Genomic DNA, 26,380 nt, shown 5'->3' on the forward strand with positions numbered 1-26,380 from the left:
TAACTGCAAGGCAAATCATTTATTGAACAGGTTGAGGAAGGTCTTATTCATGGACCTGCTGTCCTGAATGGGGCAAAGGGAATCGGAAATCTGGAGGAAACTTTGATTCTCGGTGAGCTGCTAAGGCTTCCTAGATAATTAGGGAATATCCTGAAGATGCAGAGACGGTGCCTTCCCGTGCGATAGTGGTGGAAGTCAGGCCCCAGCACTTGGCTTAAGATGATGTGGGAACCATGGAAGAGAAGATTCTGGAGCCCAAATGAGGTGGCACTAAATAAGCAAATGAGAATGAGAACACAAAAGCTTATTAAGTGCTTCTCAGACTGAACTGAGGACAAAGAGAATTTCTGTTACCCAAAATACGTTGAAGAAATAGTCATCAACCTGCATTCTAACCCATGCTATTTGCCAGAATAAGGGAAGGGGGAGTGTTAATGATTCTTTTCCTGTTTTTTTCTATTGTTGATCCCATCTTAACCTGCCCCAGAGCCTATGAAAAGAAGAGTGGAAGCAATGAAGGATGCTAGGCTTATTTCTGCCATCCTCAGCACTGGAAGTTTTCAAGTGTTTTTGACAAATTGGCAAAAGCCATAGCAATCTTTTATTAAATGCTGACTTTATGTAAGCCATAGTTGCTAAGACTTTCACCTACATTATCTGAATGAACCCACACAATAAATCTGAGGCAGGAAACAGATGAGGAAACTCAAGAGACTATTTTCCAGGTTGGAAGACAACTGGAAGCTCAGACAGATTACAAGTTAAGGATGTGCAGAGATTGAAGGAAGAAATCTTTTCCATATATTGGAGGGTGAGATGGGCTTTCAGGATTAGAAGATGGACCACAAACACAGAATGTATTTGAGTTTCATATTCACACCCTTTTCCCATTTAAAACTATAAGTCTTACTAATTTTTCCCACATTTCAAACAATTATCAATTGTTTCCCAATTATCAATTACTGAGCCCTTTTCTGCAGCACTGTATCCACACTAATTCTGTAAGGTAGACATCATTGTTCCCCTTTTTATTGCTGTATCATTTGCTAAAAAACTCATGGCAGGAGTAGATCCTGAACCCAGGTCCTCCAACTCCAAATTTCAAGCTCTTCCTACCAAATTATTTTTATTGTGATTTTTAAATCTTCTACTGTAATCCCCTAATGCTTCTGGAAGGTACTGAATCCTGGGCCACCCCATCTCCAGCAGAGCTCACCAAACTGCAGCCCTAGGCCACTCCATTCCCTCGCTCCTGCAAGCAGCGATCTGTAGAGGCAGAGAAGAGCACATTCAAACACCAACACCAGTTTACTTCCCAGAACAAAACCAGGTGATTTTCCAGGTTAGGACAAAGGGGACTGAATGCGGGTATTAACTTCTCTTGCATTTCTCCCTTCGGTAACATTCCTACTCAGCAACATGGGACTTCAGGCAGAGAAAGCCAGAGATAGCTCAACTTACCCACTTTGGTCAGGTCAATAACGTTTTCCTTAACAACTCCATACTTTTGGCAAATTTCCACAAACTCGCTCTTGAGTTCTGGACTTGTATCTGGTTCTCGGGCTGTGGGAAGAGTAACAGGAGCTGTTTTGTCCTGTTTCCTGGTGATTGAGGCTCATGAGAGGGGTGGGTCTCCGGCTGAGTGGGAAAGTGAATGGCACTGATTACATGCTTAGGCACAAGTCTCAGGGATGGAAAAAAGTCTTTCTTGAATGTTACACCTTAGGATATCTTTCTGGCACAGTGAGAGAGTCATCATCTTCCCATTACTGAGCCCGAGAGACTTTACCAAAGGGGAGCATCTGTCTTTAATGAGGAGAGAGGTCCCAGGGTACGACAGGGAAGTCCACTCTGTCTCCAGGCTTCCTTCCTTCCCTGGTCTCGCCACCCCAAGATGAGCGCCAGCATGAAAGTACTCTACCGTAGAGCTCTAGCAGTTTGAACGAGTCGCTGAAATTCTCGAGATAAAAAATAATATGTTGACTATAGTTCACTTGAAGTATGCGAAATTTATTCTCTCCATCATCTGTGGAGAAAACAGAACACGGCTTAGAACTTCTTTGGTCTGTGGGAAAGAAGTGAAACCCTTTTACCTGTTCTCTCCCACAAAACAATCCTGAAAGAAATAGTGATATCTACTGTCTTCCATCTGCATCTCCCTGGGCTTCGAGATGCAATTTCTAAGCAACACCGATGGAGTGACCATTAGGGGTAGAAAAGTTCAGCCACAGCAGTAACTTCCCCTCTATCCTGACACCTGAGACTCACCTGCCTCTCTCAACCATCTCTGGCAACTATGTGCCTCTGTCTTCTCTACAAGCCCCGTTGGCCCTTATACCCAGTGCTACATCCTGAATGATACACTGTGGCAATGGCCTTTTGACATTGTCAGAAAGTGGGGCAGGGAACTACCCTGGTGATCCAGCGGTTAAGAATCCATCTGCCAATGCAGTGGGCACAGGTTTGATCCATGATCCAAGAAGACTCCACATACCTCGGAGCAACTAAGACTGGATACTCTAGAGCCTACAGTCCCACCTACTAAGCCCATGCGGTGCAAGTGCTGAGCCCAAGAGCCCTAAAGCCCTGAAGCCCATGATCCACAGCAAAAGATAAGCTGCCGCAATGAGAAGCCTGGGCATTGTGACTAGAGAGTAGCCCCTGCTTGCTGAAACTGGAGAAAGCCTGAAAACAGCAATGAAGACTCAGTGTAGCAAAAATAAATAAATATATTTTTTTAAGTAGGCGAGGAATGAGAAGCTGTCCTTCCAATTTACTTTTTTATTTGCCAACTTCCTTTTGTTGCAGGAAGTACATATGACCAAGCTGCTTTCTCTGTGTGGTGATATTGCATGCCAGGCTCTGGCTTTGACACACACATTTCTGCCAAATTCAGGATATTGGCTATTAGATGGCCACATTAGATTATCATTATGCATATCAGGAACTGATCAAGATCCTGGGCTTTAGCAAATTCCTTGCACTTGGAAGTAGAATTTAGAAAGACTTTTTTTTAAAACATACTCACAGCTAATGGTAAATACGCCATCCTCTCCTGTGCTGTCAGAAACCAAAGAAAGCTCAGTACACACTCCATTTACCCTGTAAAACAAAATGAGCTGATGCCCAAGAGATCCTGAAGGGACTGGCTCCCTCACATTCTACCTGTAACTTGAGTTTCTGATTCCACTGATTAGCAGTTGAACATTTGGGGTATAGTTTCCAAAGCGCTTTTATTTACATTATTTCACTTCACTTGGTGCTTTGAGAATGAGTCCACTTCTTCTATCCCTGTGCCTCTATCACCTCTTCACACTATTACTATTATGACAGCTACTTGTCTAGAGAATTAGCTGGGTTCTGACCCAGGGCCAACTTCTCAGATAGTGACTTACAAACATCACCTCACTTGATCCTCACAAAAATACAGAGAGAGAATTATATCATTGTCTTTTGCTCCAGAGAAGACCGAGGAAGAAAGAGATGAATTTTCTTGGTAACTTGGAGATTCGAGAACTGGATAGGGTATTGATTCGAATCCTGTGTTCTTAACCTATACTGTCTTTCCATACTACTAATGATCTGACAGCCCTCTGCCCCTTACCTCCTCCACTCCCACAGTAATCGAGTCTATGTCCTGACCAGTGATGATGAAGAAGCTGAAGTTGAACGGTTCTATGAAGACCTATGAGACCTTCAAGAACTAACACCCCCAAAAGATGTCCTTTTCATTATAGGGGACTGGAGTGCAAAAGTAGGAAGTCAAGAGATACCTGGAATAACAGGCAAGTTTGGCCTTGGAGTACAAAACTAAGCAGGTCAAAGGCTAACAGAGTTTTGTCAAGAGAACACACTGGTCATAGCAAACACTGTCTTCCAACAACACAAGAGAAGACTCTACACACGGACATCACCAGATGGTCAACACTGAAATCAGATTGATTATATTCTTTGCAGCCAAAGGTGGAGAAGCTCTATACAGCCAGCAAAAACAAGACCAGGAGCTGACTGTGGCTCAGATCATGAACTCCTTGAGTTCAGATCAAGAACTCAATCTTCAAGAAAGATTGAAGGCAGGAGGAGAAGGGGATGACATCGGATGAGATGGTTGGATGGCATCACTGACTTAATGGACATGAATGTGAGTAAGCTCCGGGAGTTGGTAATGGACAGGGTAGCCTGGCATCCTGCAGTCCATGGGGTCGCAAAGAATCAGGCACAACTGGGCGACCGAACTGACCTGAACTCCCATGTACATGTATTCCTGTCCCAGTTCTTATCTTCGAATCTAGAAAAGTCACAGGTTTAGGTTCACCAAGCCTTGGGTCAGTGCTAGATGATGGACCCCGATTTTAGGTACAGATGCAGAATGTATGCATAGGTGTGTGTCTGTGTGTATGTGTGTAAAGGTCCAGGACCATATTCAGACTTCTATGTTTCCTTTCCCAAGCAAAATAACCCATACTTACTTTGTATGAAATTTAAATAACAATGAAGAATTTTCCAAGACATCGATGTATTCCACAAAAACTCTCATGCTACCATTTTCTTCTATCTTTTCCCTGTTGTCTGAGGCCAAGAGAATGGAATACCACTCCCCTGCAATCTAAAATAAATCAATAAAATGATTGGGTGAGAAAAGAGGAAAGGAATACAACATGAACCCTTGTCTCCTTGAACCCTGACCTCTGGGCCAGGACCCTCATCATGGTGATGTGAAGATGAAATTAGACTCGGGTCGACTGGCACCAGATCGAGGACTCTTTCCACTGTTCACTGTACCTCCTGTAAGTTGGAGCTTCCCCAAGTGTTGCCACCTTTTAACATGGCACCACTGCCCTTAAACTTCCCATTTCCTCTACTATGTCAAGGAACTCCTGCCCTCACAGATTGCCACCCTGCTTCAGAATCTTCCAAAATGCCCTCCAAAATCCAAAGTCACTATGCTTCCCTGCCCTTACCTCTGGAATATCAAAGTTGCTTCTCACAACATCAGAGTTTCCCTCCTGGGCACAGACTAGGGTCAGCCCCAGACACAGCAGCAGCAGCTTCATCTTGGCAGGAGACAGCGCTGTCTTCTCTACTGTCACTGGGAGTGAGTCTCTTCCTGATGGTGGCTTGGTTCCCCAGGGCCTCTCCTTTTATATCTGCTCCAGGTCCAGTTTACTGTCCACAAGGCACCATCTCTCCTCCTCCCACAATGTGACATGGACTGTTATTCCCTGGGGTGAGGCCACGGACTGTTCCTGACCTTCTGAAACTTGGCAACATCAACTCTTTTAGTTCTACTTAGTGACCTTAAATTCCTCAAGAAAAAAACTCAAGAAAAATAGTGGAGGCTTGAAAGGGCTGCCTTGTGGAACGAGATTTAACTGTGGATCTGGCTTAGAATCCAAACTCCAGTTACATGTGGCAGAAATGGAGTCTAACCAGGAAGTGTGCTGTTTGGAGACTCTGTGTCTCAGTGGAATTTGGAGAGTCACTCTGTTTTGATAGCCTCAGAAACAAAGAAACTGTCTCTGCCAAAGGTGAGGGTAGCTATCACAAAGCATTAACACAGAGTTGGTTAAAATGGGGTTGAATAAAATATTAACAAAGTCTTTAAAGTACGGTGTCTGGTATTCCGTGCATTTAAATTCCTTTTCCTTATTCTCTGAACTCAACTCCTGTAGTCTTTCCTTTCCACACAATGACTGAGCAAGTGTTTAACCACCCTGTATACCTCACCATTCTTAGGTCCCATAAGATGAATAGAGAAGTACAAGATGCCATCCTTCCTTTAAGCAAGTTTCAAGGAAGGTGGGGAAATGCTTTATACACTCCATAAGAACTTAATCCTACAAGCATGGAAATAACTCCACTGAGTGGGACCGAGTCCAGACCATCATTGGTCAGCAAAGGGGTGATGGTAGGAGGTAGTATCATGCAGAAAGTGCCTAAGTGGGCTTCCCTGGTGGTCCATTGGTTAATCTGCCTTCCAGTAGAGGAGATGTGGTTCAATCCCTGTTCAGGGAATTAAGATCCCATATGCCACAGAGCAACTAAGCTCATGAGTCACAACTATTGAGTTGTGGTCCACCTGCTTGTAAGACCCAATAAAGCCAAAAATAAACACATATTTTATAAAACGGAAAATGCCTAAGAACTCAGGTTTTGGAGTCATGGAGACCTGAGCCTCCTTCCTATCTCTGCCATTTTGATGCCATGAGGACAGATTTAAGATCTCTGAGCCTCAGGTTGCTCATCATGGGGATAATTACACCCACCTGTGGGTCACTGCAGGGATTCAACAGAACTCTGTGTGTGGAACCCTCAACAGAATGTCCAGTGCATCTTGGGCTGGTGGTCAGAGACTTATTCCTGGAGACAGCAGGACTTGGGGTGGGTCTTGAAAGCTAGGGAGGGACTCCAGAAGTGCAGAGCATGTGGGAAGAGCCTGGAAGGTGAGAGGACAATGTTGTGTTAGGATCCTTGAACCTCAACTGGAGCTTGTTAAAAGCTACAGCACATTCTGCCTTGCTCAGCGGGTCTGACTCTGTGTGAGCCCACGGACTGTACCCCATCTAGCTCCTCTCTCCATGGAATTTCCTAGGCAAGAATACTGGAGTGCTTTGCCATTTCCTTCTCCAGGTGATCTTCATGACCCAGGAATTGAGCCCAAGTCTCCTGCATTGGCAGGCGGATTCTTTACTGCTGAGCCACCAGGAAATCCCAATGGTCCCCTTCTGCACCCGTAAAAGAGAGAGTGACTGGTGTCATGAGAGGAGCGTGCACAGGCAGTGGACCTAGGAATTGGGGCATTCTATCTATGCTTGTTTTAAAAGTTTTCCCAGGGACTTCCCTGGTGGTCCAGTGGTTAAGACATTGCCTTCCAACGCAGGGGACATCTTTCCCCTGACCTGGGAGCTAAGATGCCACATGCCTTGTGGCCAAAAAGTCAAAACATAAAACAGAAGAAATACAGCTACAGATTTTTATAAAAATGGTCCATATTTTAGAAAAAGTCATCCCAGGTCCTGTGTGACCGTTACTAGCTCATGCTGAACTGATATCCAGTCACTGGTGTTTTGTCATCATAGGTGGGTTGTGGGTTTTCAAGCCCCTGGGATGGAAGAACTGAATTTGATAAATGGTAGCAAAGGCTCTGGACTTTATTTCCCTCATTTGATTCTTCCCAAGAACGGAGGGCAGCCTATAAGCAACCAGGTTTGCACAACGGGCCTCACTTTCCCTGGACTGTGGTGCGAAGGGAGAGTGAGCTACCACTGCTTCACACAGGCTTACAATCCCATTTCACCACCACTCCCAACCCTTAGAGCTCCACACTGTAATTTTCTGCTGCTGGTGGAGATGATTTTCTCCTGCTTTGAACCTACCATAGCACCTGATACCTAGAATCACCTCTGGAATGACTGAAGCTTAAATCCTGTCTGAAAAGCACTAGAATGTGATCAGTTGTGTCTGACTCTTTGCAACCTCACGGAGTCTAGCCCACCAGGCTCCTATGCCCATGGGATTTCCAGGAAAGAATACTGGAATGGGGTGCCTTTCCCTACTCTGGGGAATCTCCTGGCTCAAGGATCGAACCTGTGTCTCTTGTGTCTCCTGCTTTGGCAGGATGATTCTTTACCACTGGCGCCACCTGGGAAGCCCAGAAAGCACCAAGGATTCTAGTTTTGAGAAATAACCTTGTAAATCCTTGTAAAATCCTTTTGTAAATAAGAATATTACTTTGGGGCAGTGACTTCATTGTTAGCTCGTGGCCCACAGAAGTGGAGAGAGGGCAGAGGATAGAAATCTATGATTTGAGGCCCGTGCTGTAGGTGATCTTATCTTTTGATACTAAGATCTGAGTTGACTGTTCCCGACTCTGGTTATTCACTTCCATTTCAGATCTACCACATTTTTGGTGGTCGGCTCAAGCACTGCCAGGACAGCCTGTATTCACTGAGATAGTAAGGTCAAGGCTTCAAAAATACCAAAGGTATGATGCAATTCACCTAGCGGCTTGGTGAAAGAAGACCCAGTCAAAACCAAAGCTGAACTAATACTAAATCAATCAGGAGTGATGCTTGGCTTTACAATAGGATTCCCTTAAATAATATTCCGGTATTGTGCTTAAATATTTGTGGTATGAGTTGTAAATTAATGATATGAAACACTCTCACAACTTGTAGATTACCAATAAACATCACAGTTGAATGAATTATCAACCTTTATACTGTGAAAGAAAAGGGGTAGAGAGATGGGGAAAGATGAGCATGAAAAGAAAATAGAAGAGTAACAACCACTGATGCTAGCAGCTCTCAGATGATGATGCAAGCACATGGTATAAGGATTCATTTCACAACAGTTCACTTGTTCACCATAAACGGTGAACACGTCTATCATAGAATGCAAGACACACAGGGTATTTGATGTAGAGCAATTTTGTTTGTGGTGTAGCAAGGTGCTTTAGTAGACAGTGTTGCTTCTACTGCTAAGTCACTTCAGTCATGTCCAACTCTGTGCGACCCCATAGACGGCAGCCCATCAGGCTCCCCCATCCCTGGGATTCTCCAGGCAAGAACACTGGAGTGGGTTGCCATTGCCTTCTCCAATGCATGAAAGTGAAATGGGAAAGTGAAGTCGCACAGCCCTGTCCTACTCTTAGCGACCCCATGGACTGCAGCCTTCCAGGCTCCTGCATCCATGGGATTTTCCAGGCAAGAGTACTGGAGTGGGTTGCCATTGCCTTCTCCAGTAGACAGTGCTACTAAAGTATTTTTGAAAAACAATGATTCAGAATCTGAAAAGAATAGAAGTATATATACATATATAGCTGAATTACTTTGCTATACATTTGAAGCAACACAACACTGTAAATCAACAGTGTGCATGCATGCTCAGTTCAGTTCAGTTCAGTTCAGTCGCTCAGTCATGTCCGACTCTTTGTGATTCCATGAACTGTAGCACTCCAGGCCTCCCTGTCCATCACCAACTCCCGGACTTCACTCAGACTCACGTCCTTCGAGTCAGTGATGCCATCCAGCCATCTCATCCTCTGTCGTCCCCTTCTCCTCCTGCCCCCAATCCCTCCCAGCATCAGAGTCTTTTCCAATGAGTCAACTCTTTGCACGAGGTGGCCAAAGTACTGGAGTTTCAGCTTTAGCATCATTCCTTTCAAAGAAATCCCAGGGCTGATCTCCTTCAGAATGGACTGGTTGGATCTCCTTGCAGTCCAAGGGACTCTCAAGAGTCTTCTCCAACACCACAGTTCAAAAGCATCAATTCTTCGGTGCTCAGCCTTCTTCTCAGTCCAACTCTCATATCCATACATGACCACTAGAAAAAGCATAGCCTTGACTAGATGGACCTTTGTTGGCAAAGTAACGTCTCTGTTTTTCAATATGCTATCTAGGTTGGTCATAACTTTCCTTTCAAGGAGAAAGCGTCTTTTAATTTCATGGCTGCAGTCACCATCTGCAGTGATGTTGGAGCCCCCAAAATAAAGTCTGACACTGTTTCCACTGTTTCCCCATCTATTTCCCATGAAGTGATGGGACCAGATGCCATGACCTTTGTTTTCTGAATGTTGACAAGGCAGCTATTTTCAGCAGAGATAAAATCAAAACTTACAAGTTAACAAGGAAACATGAGGTCATCCATATGAAAGAGAGAGGGTTGTAAATAATCACTTTCACTGTATGGCTCATAAAAAGGAAGAAGGTCGTAAACAGTTACTTATCACAATATGGAAAAACTAAGGAAGGAAATGCATGCATTCCTAAGCCCTGGGACCACCTTGCTACTCCACTTAATTCCTGAATATTCAGGAATTAATAAGGGACAGAGGATTCATGGCAGACCCAAAACAGCACACAGGAAGCCTCCTGTTAAATGCTTCCTGACAGTGAGCTACAGCCCACGGGGTCTCAAAGAGTCAAATACAACTGAGCCCATGAGCACACATGAACCAGTCATTACAGAGGTGAGCTGCCCATGCCTCAGACATTTAGAGGTAATCTTTTAGAAACAGAGAGGTAGTATTTCATGCCTCAGTTCAAACATGGCATTGACACCTGAATCCAAATTACTTTATTACAGTCAACTTGCATCTGTTATTTTAATTTTTAAGATGATTAGACTTAAGTAAGCTTAGAAACAATTGGCAATCAAATAAAGAAGGGCTGTTAAAGACATATTTCTTCAAGCATGGAATTGTGCCATAATCCACTTACCAAGGCAGGTAGTTACAATGGAAATACATTTGGCAGCAGTACAAAAACCATCTGTACTGGGGACAGATATTAAAAAATAATATTTTGCTCTCATAGAGTAAATATCAATGAGTATTAGACAAGTGCTTTATAAATATTATTTCATGGAATCTTCATAATAGATCAGTATGCTAAGTATTATTATCCTGTTTATAAAGGTATAAACTAAGACTCAGGTTAAGTAAACTTACCAAGATCACACAGCAAGCAAGTGGGAGAACCCATATTGGAACCCAAGACTGTCTGATTCCAGAGTTCCTATGCTGACTGATTCCACGACACAGATCGAGGCTTAAAGATTCTGACACGGAGGACAGATGGAACAGGAATAAGTAATGCTTTAGACCCTCAGGGCTGTCTGCCTAGTAGTTACGACTGAAGAAGTTACATATAGATTTCCCTAAAATGTGACATTAGGGACATGGCTGAGAGTCTGATCAAGTGAAGGGCAAGAAGCAACCCTTTTGGTCAACAAATATTTGATGGGTGAAAGGATAATTTGAGGGGTACTGCTCATCTGATGGGGCTTCCCAGGTGGTTCCGTTGTAAATAATCCTCCTGCCAATGCAGGAGATGCAAGTTCGACCCCTGGGTCAGGAAGATCCTTGGAGAAGGAAATAGCAACCCACTCCAGTATTCTTGCCTAGAAAATTTCCAGAGGAGTCTGGTGGGTTACAGTCCACAGCGTTGCAGAGTCAGACACGACTGAGTGACCGAGCATGAACACAGGCACTTCTAAAAGGAATTAGGGGATGCTTCTATACCAAAAAAGCAGACACTGTGTGCTTGCATTTGTGGTACAAGTTAAGTACCTGGGACCCACCCACTGACTGAACGTGCATTATTATTATTGCACTTTTAAAGATAGAGAAGACATAAATGGATTCTTATTATATTCCTTGCCTTAGAGCTGAGATGAAAAAGTGCAGTGAAAGAGATTTGAGAGCAACAACTGAGTGGCGAGGAGAAGCTTTTTACAAATCTTTTCCTGGCCTTAAAGCAATGGGGAGATGTGGGCATAGCTGTCAGTTTGGGGAAGAGGTATAGCAATATATGTATCATACAAGATGATGACAAATGTAGGAATTTCTTTGTTTTTGTTGAATCAAGGCTCATATTTTTCTACAAGAATCTATGAGTCAGGACCTTACCTGCCGGTCCAGTGGTCAGGGAGCTAAGATCCAACATGCCTCACAGCCAAAAAACCAAACATAAAAACAGAAGCAATATTGTAACAAAATCAATAAAGACTGTAAAAATGGTCCACATCGGAAATTTCTTAAAAAAAAAAAAAAAAGGTGAGAATCGAATCAGTCAAACCACCTTGAGGAAGCTGAAAACAGTAAAGCCCAGGCACAGGCTGTCTCCTGAGCTCCCCTCACATAGTCCCTCCTTTACTTCTGAATCCTGTAAATCTGCTCTTCCGTTTTAACCTGTATACACAGAGACCTCTAGTGCCTTCAATAGTCTTTCAAAGGCTTCCCTGGTGGCTGAGATAGTAAAGAATCGGCCTGCAATGCGGGAGACCTGGGTTCAATCCCTGGGTCAGGAAGATTTCCGGGGGAAGGAAATGGCAACCCACTCCAGGGTTCTTGCCTGGAGAATCCCATAGAAAGAGGAGCCTGATGGGCTACAGTCCATGGAGTTGCAAAGAGTCAGACACAACTGAGCGAGTAACGCTAGTGCCCTCAGCTAACCCAGAGTCAACTCAGAATCACATTCCAAAAAACATCCATTTTCCTCCATCTGGCCAAGTCTTGTACCTACTATGTCAGTAGCTTCTTGAATCTTAACTTTTTTTTAAGACCCCCAGGAGGCTGGACAAAAATGGAATGGGAATAGCACTGTGGCCAGGCTGTAGGAGGCGGGAAGGAAGGGTCATGGATTCTCTGCTCTTCTCTCAAGGCTGACTGCTAAACCTGTGTGTGTGTGTGTGTGACAACTAGACCCCCATATATTCAGAGCATAGTGTTTTGTGAAGAGATTTTTCTGAACCAATCGCCTTAGAGTTCCCATCTCTCCAATTCTACCAAAGGGAAAGATGCTGAAGTACCGGGGTCCAGCCCTGGTAGGATCCAGGGATTCCCTCGGGAGGACGGCATCTGCGAAAGAAGAGATACAGAGATAAAGAGATAATGAAAGAATTTCGCAGTTAAGAAAATAGAGGAGAGAAAAGAGGCTGATATTCCTTGGTTTACACAGAAAGCTATCAAGCCCCAGCACAGGACTTGCTCTGTTCACGTAGGCCACAGGCACCCTCTCCAATCGCGGAAGGTGCCCCACCTTAGGCACCTTCTCAAGTGGGTCTTAGAAGCCCAGGCAGGAAAGTGAACACAGAGAGCCCCTGCGCTCCATGGAATCAGCCTGAATAGGAAAAGGAAAGAGAAAGAACGACATGGGGAGACCAAGCTTCGGTGAGCAAGGCCCGCACTTTATTTTCCAAAGTAGTTTTTGTACCTTAAGTTGTGCATAGAGGGTAATGGGGGTGGGGGGCGGCGGGGAGCAGGTAGAGTCATTCAAGGTCAGCAGTCCTTGATCCTTATGGAAGCCAGGCTTTCTTTCTGCAAACTTATCATATGCAAAAGCTTTAGGTGATTTACATCATCTTCTGGCCAGGAGGCCTGTTAACATTTTATGACCCTTTCTTCAGAAAACTTATTTTTCTCTAAAGGTGATCATTCTAAAGTCAGGCGCTACCCTCCGAAAGCATTAGATAAAGTTGCATTCCTATAGGGCAAAAATGTGGTGGGCTATAACAAGAAAAGAATTAACTCAAGGGTCCAAGGTTACAAATATTAAAGCTACTACTTACATTTCTATACACCAACTATATTAATCAATACCCTCCCAGGGACACAGTAGGTAAGGGATATGGAAACTTGGCAGCAAGCATTAGCTCAACAAAGAAATCCTCTACTAGTTCTATTCTAACAATTTTAACTCTCTGAGAAGCTCTGCATTGTTAGAATATCTTAAGCTCCCTGTGCCTCTAGTAGTGGGGAGGCTGTGAACAATCACATGTATAGCTGCAGGAGTCTGAACAAACTTGTCAGGCAAGCTAGAAAGTCATCAGAGGGGTTTGAATTGAAACACTCCTATTATGCCCAGGAGACTTATTAACTAGAGTTTTAAGTTGATTTTCTTACAGAGAAAGGTGGTCGGGGATAGCCCCCCGTTAATGTCAGAAGAGTTGGTGAAAGTCGTGAAATAGTAAAACAGACAAATTTTGGTTTTGGGGTAGATACTCGGGCAGGTCCAGGGGGGGCCCTTGAGTCCTGACTCACCTTTGCATATCAGGCCTCTCCGCATGACCTTTGTCATGGGTGGGAACTCCCGTGCTGGCTCCTGGCACTCAAGGCCCCCACATTCTTTGGTCTGAGCTAAAACACACTCATGAAAATATTACCACCAGACAAGGGAGAAAGAAGATGGGCTCTCTGATCTTTCTGGTGCAGGTCAGGAAGGCCACATATGGAGAAAACAAGCCTGGTGTGCCTGCTGTGTCACGCTGAGCACTGTTTCACCTGTTGGATACTGCAGAGAATAAAAGAAACTCCTTCAGCATGTTTACATTCTAGAGGGAGTGGGTACAGGCAATAAACAAATAAATATGGAAGGCTTACCAGGAAAGGTGGGGAAAGAGCGCTACTTAGACTTGGGGTGTGGAGGAGTCACCCAGAGCCAGGAGGCCATGAGACAGTGGGCCATGCCGGTATCTGGGAGATGAGGGTTTCACACAAAGGAAGCAGCAAGGACTGGGGTCCAGAGATGGGCTTGCTCATGGGGTGTCTGCGGAAGATGGTGTGAGGAACTAGTTCAGCTTTAATAGAAACATGGGGAGAGGAAGGTAGTTGTGTTAGGTTGTGGGATTTCTGGCGGCTGGATAATCCCTGTCAGCACTGCTGACCAGACCTTGTTTCCCAGGCCAGGCTCTCCTGAAAAAACTGTCACTCCATTTTCTTTCTTACCAAGTGGTTAGCCAGTTGCTGTTCAGTTGCTCAGTCATGTCCAACTCTTTGCGACCCCATGGACTGCAGCATCCCAGGCTTCCTTGTCCTTCACCATCTCACGGAGTTTGCTCAAACTCATGCCCATTGAGTCGGTGATGCCAGTAATTGTCTATTATTTATGCAAGAGATAGACGGGCTCCAGGTCAGACATTTAGAACTGGCCTCCTGTTTACATTTCATGGGGCATGAAGATGTGGGCTTCAGGCTAGATACCCCTATTAGCATTTCCTAAGACATGAGATGGTAGGGCTCCAGTTAAGACATTGACGTCAGCCTCCTGTTTGCCCTCCAGAATAGAAGTAACAACAGTAACAGGGTAAATAGCCAGTGTTTGTCCCTTGTAAACACCTTAAGGGAACACTCATGGCAATAATCAAGGTAAGAATCATGGCAGGGACACAGAAGTAAAACCCTGTTTGAGTAAAGGATTAAGGGATCTCAGCTCTCACCTCTTTCAGGACAAGGAAGACACTACACAAGCACAGAAAGGCTCCCTGTGAGTCAAAATTCAAGGAATAACTCCGGGCCATAACGAGTCTTGCTCCTCCCAGAAGCCTTCACTTCAAGATCCATTTTGGTTGAGGGATGCAGGTGTACCCAGGGGAGGGTCCTAGTGTAGGTCAAGTATGGGAAAAAAATCAGATAATTGGCCTTAAGGAAGACAAAGACACAGAAGAACGGATCTATATAAATGACTTAACCATCTCTTTACTGTCCTCCTCTTCACTAGGGCGATGCCCACACCCCTTCTATCTGGATGTGCATCTCTGCCTTGCTTCTGTCTCATCTAAACAAATTCAATTTTGGGGGCAGGGAACAATTCCTGGGCAGGAAATTAAAATCTCGATTCATGCCTCCACTCACTGCCGCAGTGATAAATGCATTTTTCACTGAGGGCAAAGATCCAGGGAAAAATAGCTTCTAGCCTCTAGCCCTTGCTGGTCTGGGGGCTAGGATCCCTGGTTCCCATCCAGGCTACCTAGATTCAGTTCCTGGGCAAGGAATTAAGATCTCCCTTCATGCCTCCACTCACTGTTGCCTCGCTGAGACCATTACTACCAAAATAGAGTTATCACACATTTTGATATCACATAAGAGAGGACTCTACACATGGACATCACCAGATGGTCAACACCAAAATCAGATTGATTATGTTCTTTGCAGCCAAAGATGGAGAAGCTCTATACATTCAGCAAAAACAAGGCCAGGATCTGACTGTGGCTCAGATCATGAACTCCTTATTGCCAAATTCAGACTTATATTGAGAAAGTAGAGAAAACCACTAGACCATGTAGGTATTACCTAAGTCAAATCCCTTATGATTATACAGTGGAAGTGACAAATAGATTCAAGAGATTAGATATGACAGATACAGTGCCTGAATAACTATGGACAGAGGTTTGTGAATTTGTACAGGAGACAGGGATCAAGACCATATCCAAGAAAAAGAAATGCAAAAAAGCAAAATGGCTGTCTGAGGAGGCCTTACAAATAGCTGTGAAAGAAGAGAAGTGAAAAGCAAAGTAGAAAAGGAAAGATATACCGGTTTGAACGCAGAGTTCAAAAGAACAGCAAGGAGAAATAAATCCTAAATGATCAGTGCAAACAAAGAGGAAAACAATAGAATGGGAAAGACTAGAGATCTTTTCAAGAAAATTAGAGATACCAGGGACCATTTCATGCAAATATGGGCTCAATAAAGGACAGAAATGGTATGGACCTAACAGAAACAGAAGATATCAAGAAGAGGTGGCAAGAATACACAGAAGAACTATACAAAAAAGATCTTCATGACCCAGATAATCACAATCGTGTGATCACTACCCTAGAGCCAGACATCCTGGAATGTGAAGTCAAGTGGGCCTTAGGAAGCATCACTACAAACAAAGCTAGTGGAGGTGATGGAATTCAGTTGAGCTATTTCAAATCCTAAAAGATGATGCTGTGAAAGTGCTGCACTCAATATGCCAGCAAATTTGGAAAACTCAGCAGTGGCCACAGGACTGGAAAAGGTCAGTTTTCATTCCAGTCCCAAAGAAAGGCAATGCCAAAATGTTCAAACTACCACACAATTGCACTCATCTCACACGTTAGTAAAGTAATGCTCAGAATTCTCCAAGCCAGGCTTCAACAATATGTGAACCATGAACTTCAAGTTGTTCAAACTGGATTTAGAAAAGGCAGAGGAACCAGAGATCAAATTGCCAACATCTGTTGGATCATCATAAAAGCTGGAATTCCAGCACAAGCTGGAATCAAGATTTCTGGGAGAAATATCAGTAACCTCAGATATGCAGTTGACACCACCCTTATGGCAGAAAGTGAAGAAGAACTAAAAAGCCTCTTGATGAAAGTGAAAGAGGAGAGTGAAAAAGTTGGCTTAAAGCTCAACATTCAGAAAACGAAGACCATGGCATCTGGTCCTGGAAACAGTGTCAGACTTTATTTTTGGGGGCTCCCAAATCACTGCAGATGGTGACTGCAGCCATGAAATGAAAAGACGCTTACTCCTTGGAAGGAAAGTTATGACCAACCTAGATAGCATATTCAAAAGCAGACATTACTTTGCCAACAAAGTTTCATTTAGTCAAGGCTATGGTTTTTCCTGTGGTCATATATGGATGTGAGAGTTGGACTGTGAAGAAGGCTGAGTGCCGAAGAATTGATGCTTTTGAACTGTGGTTTTGCAGAAGGCTCTTGAGAGTCCCTTGGACTGCAAGGAGATCCAACCAGTCCATTCTGCAGGAGATCAGCTCTGGGATTTCTTTGGAAGGAATGATGCTAAAGCTGAAACTCCAGTACTTTGGCCACCTCATGCGAAGAGTTGACTCATTGGAAAAGACTCTGATGCTGGGAGGGATTGGGGGCAAGAGGAGAAGGGGACGACAGAGGATGAGATGGCTGGATGGCATCACCGACTCGATGGACGTGAGTCTGGGTGAACTCCGGGAGTTGGTGATGGACAGGGAGGCCTGGCGTGCTGCGATTCATGGGGTTGCAAAGAGTCAGACACAACTGAGCGACTGATCTGATCTGATCTGATCTGATCAGTTGTATCATTTTTTTAGATCCCACATGGAAATGATATCATATGATGTTTATCTTTCTCTTTCTGACTTGCTTCACTTGGTATGATAATCTCTAGGTCCATCTATGTCCCTACAAATGGCATCATTTTATTCTTTCTTATGGCTGAGTAATATCCCACTGTATACATGGACCACAGCTTTTTCCATCCATTCATCTGTAGATGGAAGTTTAGGTTGTTTCCATGTCCTGGCAACTGTAAATAGTGATGCAGTGAACATTAGGATGCAGGTAGCTTTTCAGATTATGGTTTTGGTTTTCTCTGGATATATGCCCAGGAGTGGGATTAACGGATCATATGGTAGCTCTATTTTTTTTTTTTTTTAAAGAACCTCCATACTGTTCTCTATAGTGCCTGTACCAATTTACATTACCACAAGAGTGTAGGCAGGCTCCATTTTCTCCACACCCTCTCCAGCATTTGTTATTTGTAGATTTTTGATGATGGCCATTCTGACTGGTGTGAGGTGATACTTCATTGTAGTTTCGATTTGCCTTTCTCTAGTAATTAGCAATGTTAATCTTTTCACGTGCCTGTTGGCTATCTGTATATCTTCTTTGGAAAATGTCTATTTAGACCTTCTGCCTATGTTCTTTATTAGGCAGAAGTTTTTTTAATATTGAGCTGCATGAGCTATTTGTATATTTGAGAGAGTAATCCCTTGTTGATCCCATGGTTTGCAAATATCTTCTCCCCTTCTGTGGGTTGTCTTTTCATTTTGCTTATAGATTCCTTTGCTGTGCAAAAGATTTAATGCTTAATTATGTCCCATTTGTTTATTTTTGTTTTTCTTTTCATTACTCTAGAAAGTGGATCAAAAAAGGTATTGATGCAATCTATGTCAAAGGGTGCTCTGCTTTTCCTCTAAGAGTTTTATAGTATCCAGTCTTACATCTAGGTCTTTAATCCATTTTGAGTTTATTTTTGTGTATAGTGTTAAACAGTGTTCTTATTTCATTCTTTTACATGTAGCTGTCTACATGCCAAGCTCTTTACATAAAAAATTTCTTCAGATCCTTACATTGATGATATGAAACAGATTTTCATGTTTTCAAATTAGGTCTGGCCTATGGCAAAATTGTTACATGGATGATTTTTATCTTCAGAACTCCTTGACCCTTTCCCGAAGGATTCATAATCCAAGATTTATGATTATTCTTCCCACTGCCCAAACTGTCTTCCTCCCATCTGAAGCCTGGTGGTGTCAGTATCAATGGAATAAACTGGTCCTGTGATATGTCTACAATGCGGGAGACCTGGGTTCCATCCCTGGGTCGGGAAGATCCACTGGAGAAGGAAATGGCAATCCACTCCAGTACTATTGCCTGGAGAATCCCATGGACAGAGGAGCCTGGTAGGCTTCAGTCCATGGGGTCGCAAAGAGTCGGACCCGACTGAGCGACTTCACTTTCCTATGGTGCTTAAGAGAGTCCCAGATGGGTGCTGGGTAGCCTGGGCCCACGCACAGTAAGTACCTGCTGAATTTTGATAATCTGATAATGAAATCTTGATAATCTTGAATCTGGAGGCCGCAATCACGGGTATCCTTGGTTTTCTTACCCTCAGGGAGCCCTCATGTTGTGCTAGAAATTTCAAACTAGGAGGGAAGGAAAGGGTTTCTGCCTCCACCCCTGCCCCATGTGGGAAGAGAACTCTGGATCCCTTTTGCAGGGACTACCTCTTTCTGGATATTAGGATGGTGTGTCAGACATACAGATACATTGCTCAGATTCCCTCTTCAAGAAAGGGCTCATTGTGCACCTGTGAGGAGGGGGGTTAACCCACAGCCTCCACTGTTACCTGGTTCTGATTGGCCTCAACTCTTGAGCTGAGATGGTGGTCTTCTCGGGTGGCCCCATCCAGTGGCTGTGCAAGACTGTGACACAAGGTCCCGTCCTGTTCTGCCTGACACAGGCCTCTTCTCATGCTCAGAGCTCCCTGCTGGCTGACAGAGACTTTGTCAGATCATGTCATGGTCTGACAGCTCCCCTGCCCTAATCCCGTTTCCTTCTTTGTCCTTTCACAAGTGTTAATCCCAGTAAGCCTTTTACACTCCTAAATCTGTCTCAGGATCTGTTTTCTGGAGGGCCCAGATGACACAGATGGGATGCTGTTAGCCCCAAGAAACCTTTCATCAGTGAAGGGAGTGGCTATTTTAAAACTGGATTTGAGCCACTACCAGCAGAATATATAATTACCCTGGATGCCCAAGTCCAAGGAGCACTTCCAGTCTGGCACATGAATCAAATAAGCACTACTTCTTGCTGTTCCTTTCGGCACTGTGTCTTGCTATTATATAACATGACTTGAATGTTTCTATTGTCTGCCTCAATGAGTGATTTGTTCATTAATTAAGAGTGTGACTGAGGACAAGGTCACTATGTCCATTTCCAGTCTGCTGGTTAGTTTCAGTCAAGTTGCCTGTTATGGATGGACTGTTTTCTGGTCATATGTGGACTCTGTAAACCCCTTACCCACGCTGAATCATGACTTAGGCTAGTCATTTCTCAACCTCCTAGTAGACCGTCACCCTTCCCGAGAGTCACTTATAAAAAGCTCTGTATTTTAGCATTGGGTGAGGAAGTCTTAATGTGGTTTGGTGACCAGTACTTGTGGCCACAAATGGAAGGCCATAGTTTTTGCCTTTTGGGGTATGGAAGCATCCCCTAATTCCTTGTTAGAAATGCTTGTGTTCACACTCAGTCACTCAGTCATGTCTGACTCTCTGCAACCCAATGGACTGTAGCCCACCAGGCTCCTCTGTCCATGGAATTCTCCAGGCAAGAATACTGGAGTGGGTTGCCATTTCCTCCTCCAGGGAATTTTCTTGACCCAGGGGATGAACCTGTGTCTCCTGCATCTCCTGCCTTGGCAAGTGGATTCTTTACCCCGAGCACCTGGGAAGCCCCATTAGATGAGCAGTACCCCTCATATTATCCATTTACCCATTAAATATTTGTTGACTGAGAGGACTGCTACTTGCCTTTCACTTGATTTGACCCTCAGCTATGTCCTTAGTGTCACATTTGGGGGAAATCTACATGCAACTTCTTCCATAGTAACTACCAAGAAGACACCCCTGAGGGCCTACTTATTCCTGTTCCATCTGTCCTCCGTGTCAGAAACATCAAGCCTCGATCTGTGTTGTGGAGTCAGTCAGCGTAGGAGCTCTGGGTTCAGACAGTCTTGGGTTCCAGTATGGGTTCTCCCACTTGCTCGCTGTGTGCTCTTGGTAAGTTTACCTAACCTCTCTGAGTCTTAGTTTATACCTTTATAAAAAGGATAATAATACCTATCATACAGATCTATTATGAAGATTCTATGAAATAATATTTATAAGGCACTTATCTAATATGCATTGATATTTTCTCTATTTATGACAGCAAAATATCATTCTTTAATGTCTGGCTCATGGAAAGATAGTTTTTGTACTGCTGCGAAATGTATTCCCATTGTAACTACCTGACTTGGTAAGTAGATTATGGCACAATCCCACATTTGAACAAATATGTTTTTGAATGCCCTTCTTTATTTGATTACCAAGTTGTTCCTAAGTTTGTTTAAGTCTAATCACCTTAAATATAAAAATAACAGATGCAACTTGACTGTAATATAGTAGTTTGGATTCAGGTGTCAATGACATGTTTGAACTGAGGGAATGTGATTAAATATCACCTCTCTGTTCCTAAATGATTGGTAGATGTTTGAGGAGAGAGAATGAGGTGGCATCATTATTTTTGTGTGTGTCTGATCTGGTCAGTTTTTGCTCTTAATTGTTTTTCCCTTTATTTATTAATTGAAGTAAGTTAAGAATCCCATGGGCAGGAGTTGATTTACAATGCTGTGTTAGTTTCAGGTGTTAGCTAAATGGTTCAGTTATACATGTGTATATATATAAATCTATTCTTTTCAGATTCTGATTCATTATTTTTCAAAAATCCTTTAGTAGCACGTCTTCTAAAGCAGCTTGCTACACCACAGACAGGATTACTCTACATCAAATACTTACCCTGTGTATTTTGCATTATGTACTAGATGTGTTCACCGTTGATGGATGGTCAGGTGAACTTTTGTAAAATGAATCCGTATGCCATGTACTCACATCGTCTTCTGAGAGATGCTAACATCAGTGGTTGTTACTCTTCTCTTTTAGTTTTTTTGGTCATCTTTCCTCGTCTCTTTACCCCTTCCTATCTTCCACAGTAAAAAGTCAATAATTCACTCAGCTGTGATATTTATTGTTCACCTACAAGTTGTAATAGTGTTTCATATTGTTAATTTACAACTCCTACCACAAATATTTAAGCACAATACAGGAATATTATTTAAGGGAATCCTATTGTAAAGCCAAGCATCACTCCTGATTGATTTAATATTAGTTCAGCTTTGGTTTTGACTGGGTCTTCTTTCACCAAGCCGCTAGGTGAATTGCATCATACCTTTGGTATTTTTGAAGCCTTGACCTTACTATCTCAGTGAATACAGGCTGTCCTGGCAGTGCTTGAGCCAACCACCAAAAATGTGGTAGATCTGAAATGGAAGTGAATAACCAGAGTCGGGAACAGTCAACTCAGATCTTAGTATCAAAAGATAAGATCACCTACAGCACGGGCCTCAGATCATAGATTTCTATCCTCTGCCCTCTCTCCACTTCTGTGGGCCACGAGCTAACAATGAAGTCACTGCCCCAAAGTAATATTCTTATTTACAAAAGGATTTTACAAGGATTTACAAGGTTATTTCTCAAAACTAGAATCCTTGGTGCTTTCTGGGCTTCCCAGGTGGCGCCAGTGGTAAAGAATCCTCCTGCCAAAGCAGGAGACACAAGAGACACAGGTTCGATCCTTGAGCCAGGAGATCCCCCAGAGTAGGGAAAGGCACCCCACTACAGTGTTCTTTCCTGGAAAATCCCATGGGCAGAGGAGCCTGGTGGGCTAGAGTCCATGAGGTTGCAAAGAGTCAGACACAACTGAGCGACTGAGCACATTCTAGTGCATTAATTAGAGCACATTAAAAGTGCATCCTGCTTTTCAGACAGGATTTAAGGTTCAGTCATTCCAGAGGTAATACTATACGTATCAGGCGCTATGGTAGGTACAAAGCAGAACAGTAAGGACATCTCCACCAGCAGCAGAAAGTTACGGTGTGGAGCTCTAAGGGTTGGGAACGGTGGTGGGTACAATGGTGATCTTGTGTGAAGTGGTGGTAGCTGACGCTCCCCTCAGCACCACAGCCCAGGAAGAGTGGGGTTCATGGTGCAAACCTGGTTGCTCATGGGCTGCCATCTCTTCTTGGGAGGAATCAAAACCGGGGAGTAAAGTACACAGCCTTTGTTACTATTTGTCAAATTCAATTCTTCCATCTCAGGGACAGGAAAACTTGCAATCAGCCCATGATGACAAAAAAGCAGTGGCTGGATATCAGTTAAGCATGAGCTAGGAATGGTCACATAAGGACCTGGGATGATTTTTTTAAAATATTGACCATTTTTATAGTCTTTATTAAATCTGTAGCTATATTTCTTCTGTTTTATCTTTGGCTTTTTGGCCACAAGACATGTGGGGTCCTAGCTCCCAGGCCAGGGGAACGATGTCCCCTGTGTTGGAAGGCAACGTCTTAACCACTGGACCGCCAGGGAAGTCCCTGGGAAACTTCTTAAAGCAGGCCATAGACTGAATGCCACAATTCCTGGGTCCACCACCTTGTGCCAGCCCCTCCCATGACGCCAGTCACTCTCTCAGGCGTGCAGAAGGGACTACTGGGTTTCCCTGTTGGCTCAGCAGTAAAGAATCTGCCTGCCAGTGTAGAAACACGCATTCAGTCCCTGGGGAAGGAAATGGAACCCACTCCAGTATTTTTGCCTGGGAAATCCCTTGGACAGAGGAGCCCAACGGTGTAGGGTAAGGGAGTTAGAGAAGGTGAGGTTAGGAAAAAGAGCGAGACTGGCACCCTACAGGAACAGATCACCTTTAATGAGGCGAGAAGGGGCAGCAGTCAGATTAGTGAGCTGGTACGCCAACCCACGAAGGCTTATATGTAGAAATATAGTGTCTTAAGGGGGCCTGTTCTTCTCCAAGGTTGTTTGGGTTAGTTATCTCTTAAACGTCTGGGGCAAAGAATTCTGGAGATCGGCCAGAGGCTGGACCGCCTGGGAGCTGGGCATAATCAACCTTTATGTCCATTTTTTTTCTTCGGGTGAGAGAGTTCTTTGTTTTGCATAGAATGGTGGGGAGGACCTGGAGGGGAGTTTTAACTCCAGGCTATTTTGAGCTGTGTAACTTTCCTTCAGATGGGGTGCAGGCCATGGGCTCACACAGAGTCGGACACAACTGAGCACTCATTCGCACTAGTACTCACAAGGGGACATTAATTCGAGGCAGAATAAGCCACAGCTTTTAACAAGCCCCAGCTATGGGGTCAGAATCCTAGCACAGTATTGTTCTCTCACCTGGGGGCTCTTCCCACATGCTCTGCACATCTCCATCTCCTCCCTAACTTACAAGACCAACCCCAAGTCCTGTCTCCTGGAATAAGTCTCTGATCTCACCAGCCCAATGTGTGCTGGACGTTCTTCTCAGGGTTCCACACAAAGCGTCCCAGTGAGTCTCTTCAGCGACCCATGCGTGCGAGCTTGCTAAGTCGCTTCAGTGTGACTCTATGGACTGTAGCCTGCCAGGTTCCTCTGGGATTCCATGGGATTCCAGTCCATGGGATTCTCAGGCAAGAATCCCAGAGTGGGTTGCCATGCGGTCCTCTAGGGGATCTTCCTGACCCAGGGATCGAGCCCTGGTCTCTTATGTCTCCTGCACTGGCATGGGTGTGTCATTGGTTCTTTACCACCAGTGCCACCTGGAAGCCTACAGTGACCATGCTGCTGCAGCTGCTGCTGAGTCGCTTAAATCTGTCCTCATAGCTTCAAAACGGCAGGATGGGAAGGAAGCTCACGTCTCCATGATGCCAAAGCCTGTGTTCTTAGTCACTTTTTCCCTCCTCTCTCTTGTTATTTAACAGCAAAGCTAGCAGAGGTCCACCCCCACACCCCCAAAAACACCTTTATTGCACTAAAAACAGAATTTATAAACAAACACTTGGGGGAGGATGTCTTCAAGATGTACCCACAATCAACTTCACCAGAGATATCAAACAGTGTAGGGGCCTAGAAAATGGGGGTCCCCGGAGGGAAATCGGAGCTTTCAGGAGAGGTATCTGGGTCAGAAAAGGGGGTGGGAAGTCCCATCGAGCATCTAAGTCCATGCGGGGCTCTCTGTCCACCTTCTCCGCCCTCAGGCCTCGCCCAGGTAGTCCCAGGAGCAGGAGGCCTGATGGAGCAGGCCAGGACTGAGGCCGGAGGGCACACAGCCAGGGACCCCAGCGCCAAGGGCCTTCGGTCTCAGGTTCAAGGGCGTGGGTATGTCTCACCAGGTGTGCCAAAGGGAACTCGTGCTCCCCTCCGCAGTTCCTTCACCCCTCCCCCTAGTGTGATCTGGAAACCCAGAACTGGGAGGGACACCCTCTGGACTAGGAGGGGGCACCCCAGGATCCCCACAGACCAGCATGGTCCATCCTCACCCCACAGGCAGCCCAAGAGAGCCGAGGGAAGAGCTGGCCTGGCCTGGCCCTGCTTTAGACGGTGTTCTTGGTGTCCGGCTGGGCCGGTTGTTGTTCAGTCACCCAGTCGTGTCTGACTCTTTGCGACCCCATGGACAGCAGTAGCCAGGCTTCCCTGTCCTTACGGCTGACCGGAAACCGCCACAAAAATCAGTCAAGGACCCGCACACTTTCGTGACAGTTAAGACAGCTGTCTTAGCAGCCTGAAAAGCCACAAGCAGGTGGACAAGCACCCCTTGTCCCATCCAGCCTAGCCCAAACCTATGGACACAGGTGGAGTAAAAGCCGAGGCCGTCAGTCTCTGAGCAGCAGTTCCTGGGTTCAGCTGTCAAGGAGGGGTGCTGGATGCTCAGGAGTGGGCAGGGACAGGCAGGAGCAGGGCCCACGAGCTAGTGCCGCTCTGTGGGCACCATCTGAGCCAGCCTTCCAGAGGAGGCGGGCCTGGATGCCCAGTGAGGCCACAGGGTCCCCAGAAAAGAGGGCCTTGGAGCAAAGCAGCTGACAGAAGGGCTGTCCTACTCGAGGGGCAGAGCCATCAACCCCCTGTTCTCATCCTCTGGGATTTCCTCCACAGCTGAGGGTCTTTGCCACTCAGCTCAGACGTGGCACCCTCCTCCCTCTGACTGGCTCTCACCTCCGGAGCCTGGGAGGGCTGAGCACTGCACAGAGACCGCTTAACCCCGGAGTGGGGGTCCTCCCGCAGCCCCATGGGGTGCAGCAGGCAGAACGGGGACCTAGCACCGCTCTCTGGGGGGCGCCTGGCGTAGGATACTCACAGTACCGCAGAGAAGATCTGGCTGGGCCCCAGGACAGGCAGCCTCTGGGTGTATGATTGGACTCTGCTACCTCCTGGCTCAGGTTCGAGAACTCCGGAAGGGGTGAGCAGCGGCAGTGGTGGCAAGGAACTTGGGGTCCAGAGGGACTCAGCCCGGCAAGCTGGCCCTTCCTTTTCCCCCAGCAGTCCCCTTTCTTCTCTTCCATTAAAAGTAACCCCTGGAAAAAAGTATGACCCAGGACATCCCCAACAAGAGCCTCAGCATCAGGGCTTCCCTGCAGGATCCGGAGGGGAGCGGGGCCTCTACAAGAAGGGCAGCGGTGGAGGTCAGGGGCAGCTCCTTCTTCCCCAGCAGCATGTCCCGCTTGAGACTGCTGCCCTTGTTCACCACGTTGATCCTGAATGCCAGCTTCCTCACACTGACTGGCCCCAGGCCATCAAAGAAGTCCTCTCTGAACACGGGGAGGCGTCAGTTCTTGACGTTGGTGCTGCGCTGCTTGTGCAGCTTGCCAGGCACCAGGCACAGACCCACACAGCAGCTGATGTTGCAGGCATCGCTCTGCCAGTCGAAGAGGCCCTTTCCTTAAAAAAAAAAAAGATTCATCTTTGGCTGCATTTAGTCTTAGTTGCCGCCCTGTGG

General features: G+C 45.3%; 1 protein-coding gene across 2 annotated transcripts; it reads right to left on the bottom strand.

The window, feature by feature from the left end:
- Positions 1-26,179, bottom strand: LOC113897673 (major allergen Equ c 1-like). 2 transcript variants are annotated; one of them, XM_027550528.1, is made up of 9 exons: positions 25,742-26,179; positions 6,267-6,436; positions 4,962-5,260; positions 4,470-4,606; positions 3,029-3,102; positions 1,922-2,026; positions 1,462-1,563; positions 1,217-1,266; positions 1-270 (listed from the first exon to the last, which is right to left on the bottom strand). In XM_027550528.1, the coding sequence occupies exons 3-8, from the start codon at positions 5,052-5,054 to the stop codon at positions 1,229-1,231; spliced, it is 549 nt and encodes a 182-aa protein (XP_027406329.1). In that variant the 5' UTR covers positions 5,055-5,260; positions 6,267-6,436; positions 25,742-26,179; the 3' UTR covers positions 1-270; positions 1,217-1,228. The 2 variants fall into 2 exon arrangements, with proteins under 2 accessions (XP_027406329.1, XP_027406328.1); XM_027550527.1 differs by lacking the exon at positions 25,742-26,179 and adding an exon at positions 6,559-6,597.
- Between the last annotated feature and the right edge of the window lie 201 nt (positions 26,180-26,380).

Source organism: Bos indicus x Bos taurus, chromosome 8, assembly GCF_003369695.1.
Source record: "Bos indicus x Bos taurus breed Angus x Brahman F1 hybrid chromosome 8, Bos_hybrid_MaternalHap_v2.0, whole genome shotgun sequence".
Lineage (NCBI taxonomy): Eukaryota > Metazoa > Chordata > Mammalia > Artiodactyla > Bovidae > Bos > Bos indicus x Bos taurus.

What these genes read in the sequence shown, in the direction of transcription:
- LOC113897673 (XM_027550528.1), bottom strand. Translation starts at nt 5,054, where the DNA reads ATGAAGCTGCTGCTGCTGTGTCTGGGGCTGACCCTAGTCTGTGCCCAG. An exon ending in GCAACTTTGATATTCCAGAG is followed by an intron (nt 4,607 to 4,961) that starts GTAAGGGCAGGG and finishes GATTTATTTTAG; the next exon opens with ATTGCAGGGGAGTGGTATTC. An exon ending in TATTGACCTGACCAAAGTGG is followed by an intron (nt 1,267 to 1,461) that starts GTAAGTTGAGCT and finishes CTGCCTCTACAG; the next exon opens with ATCGCTGCTTGCAGGAGCGA.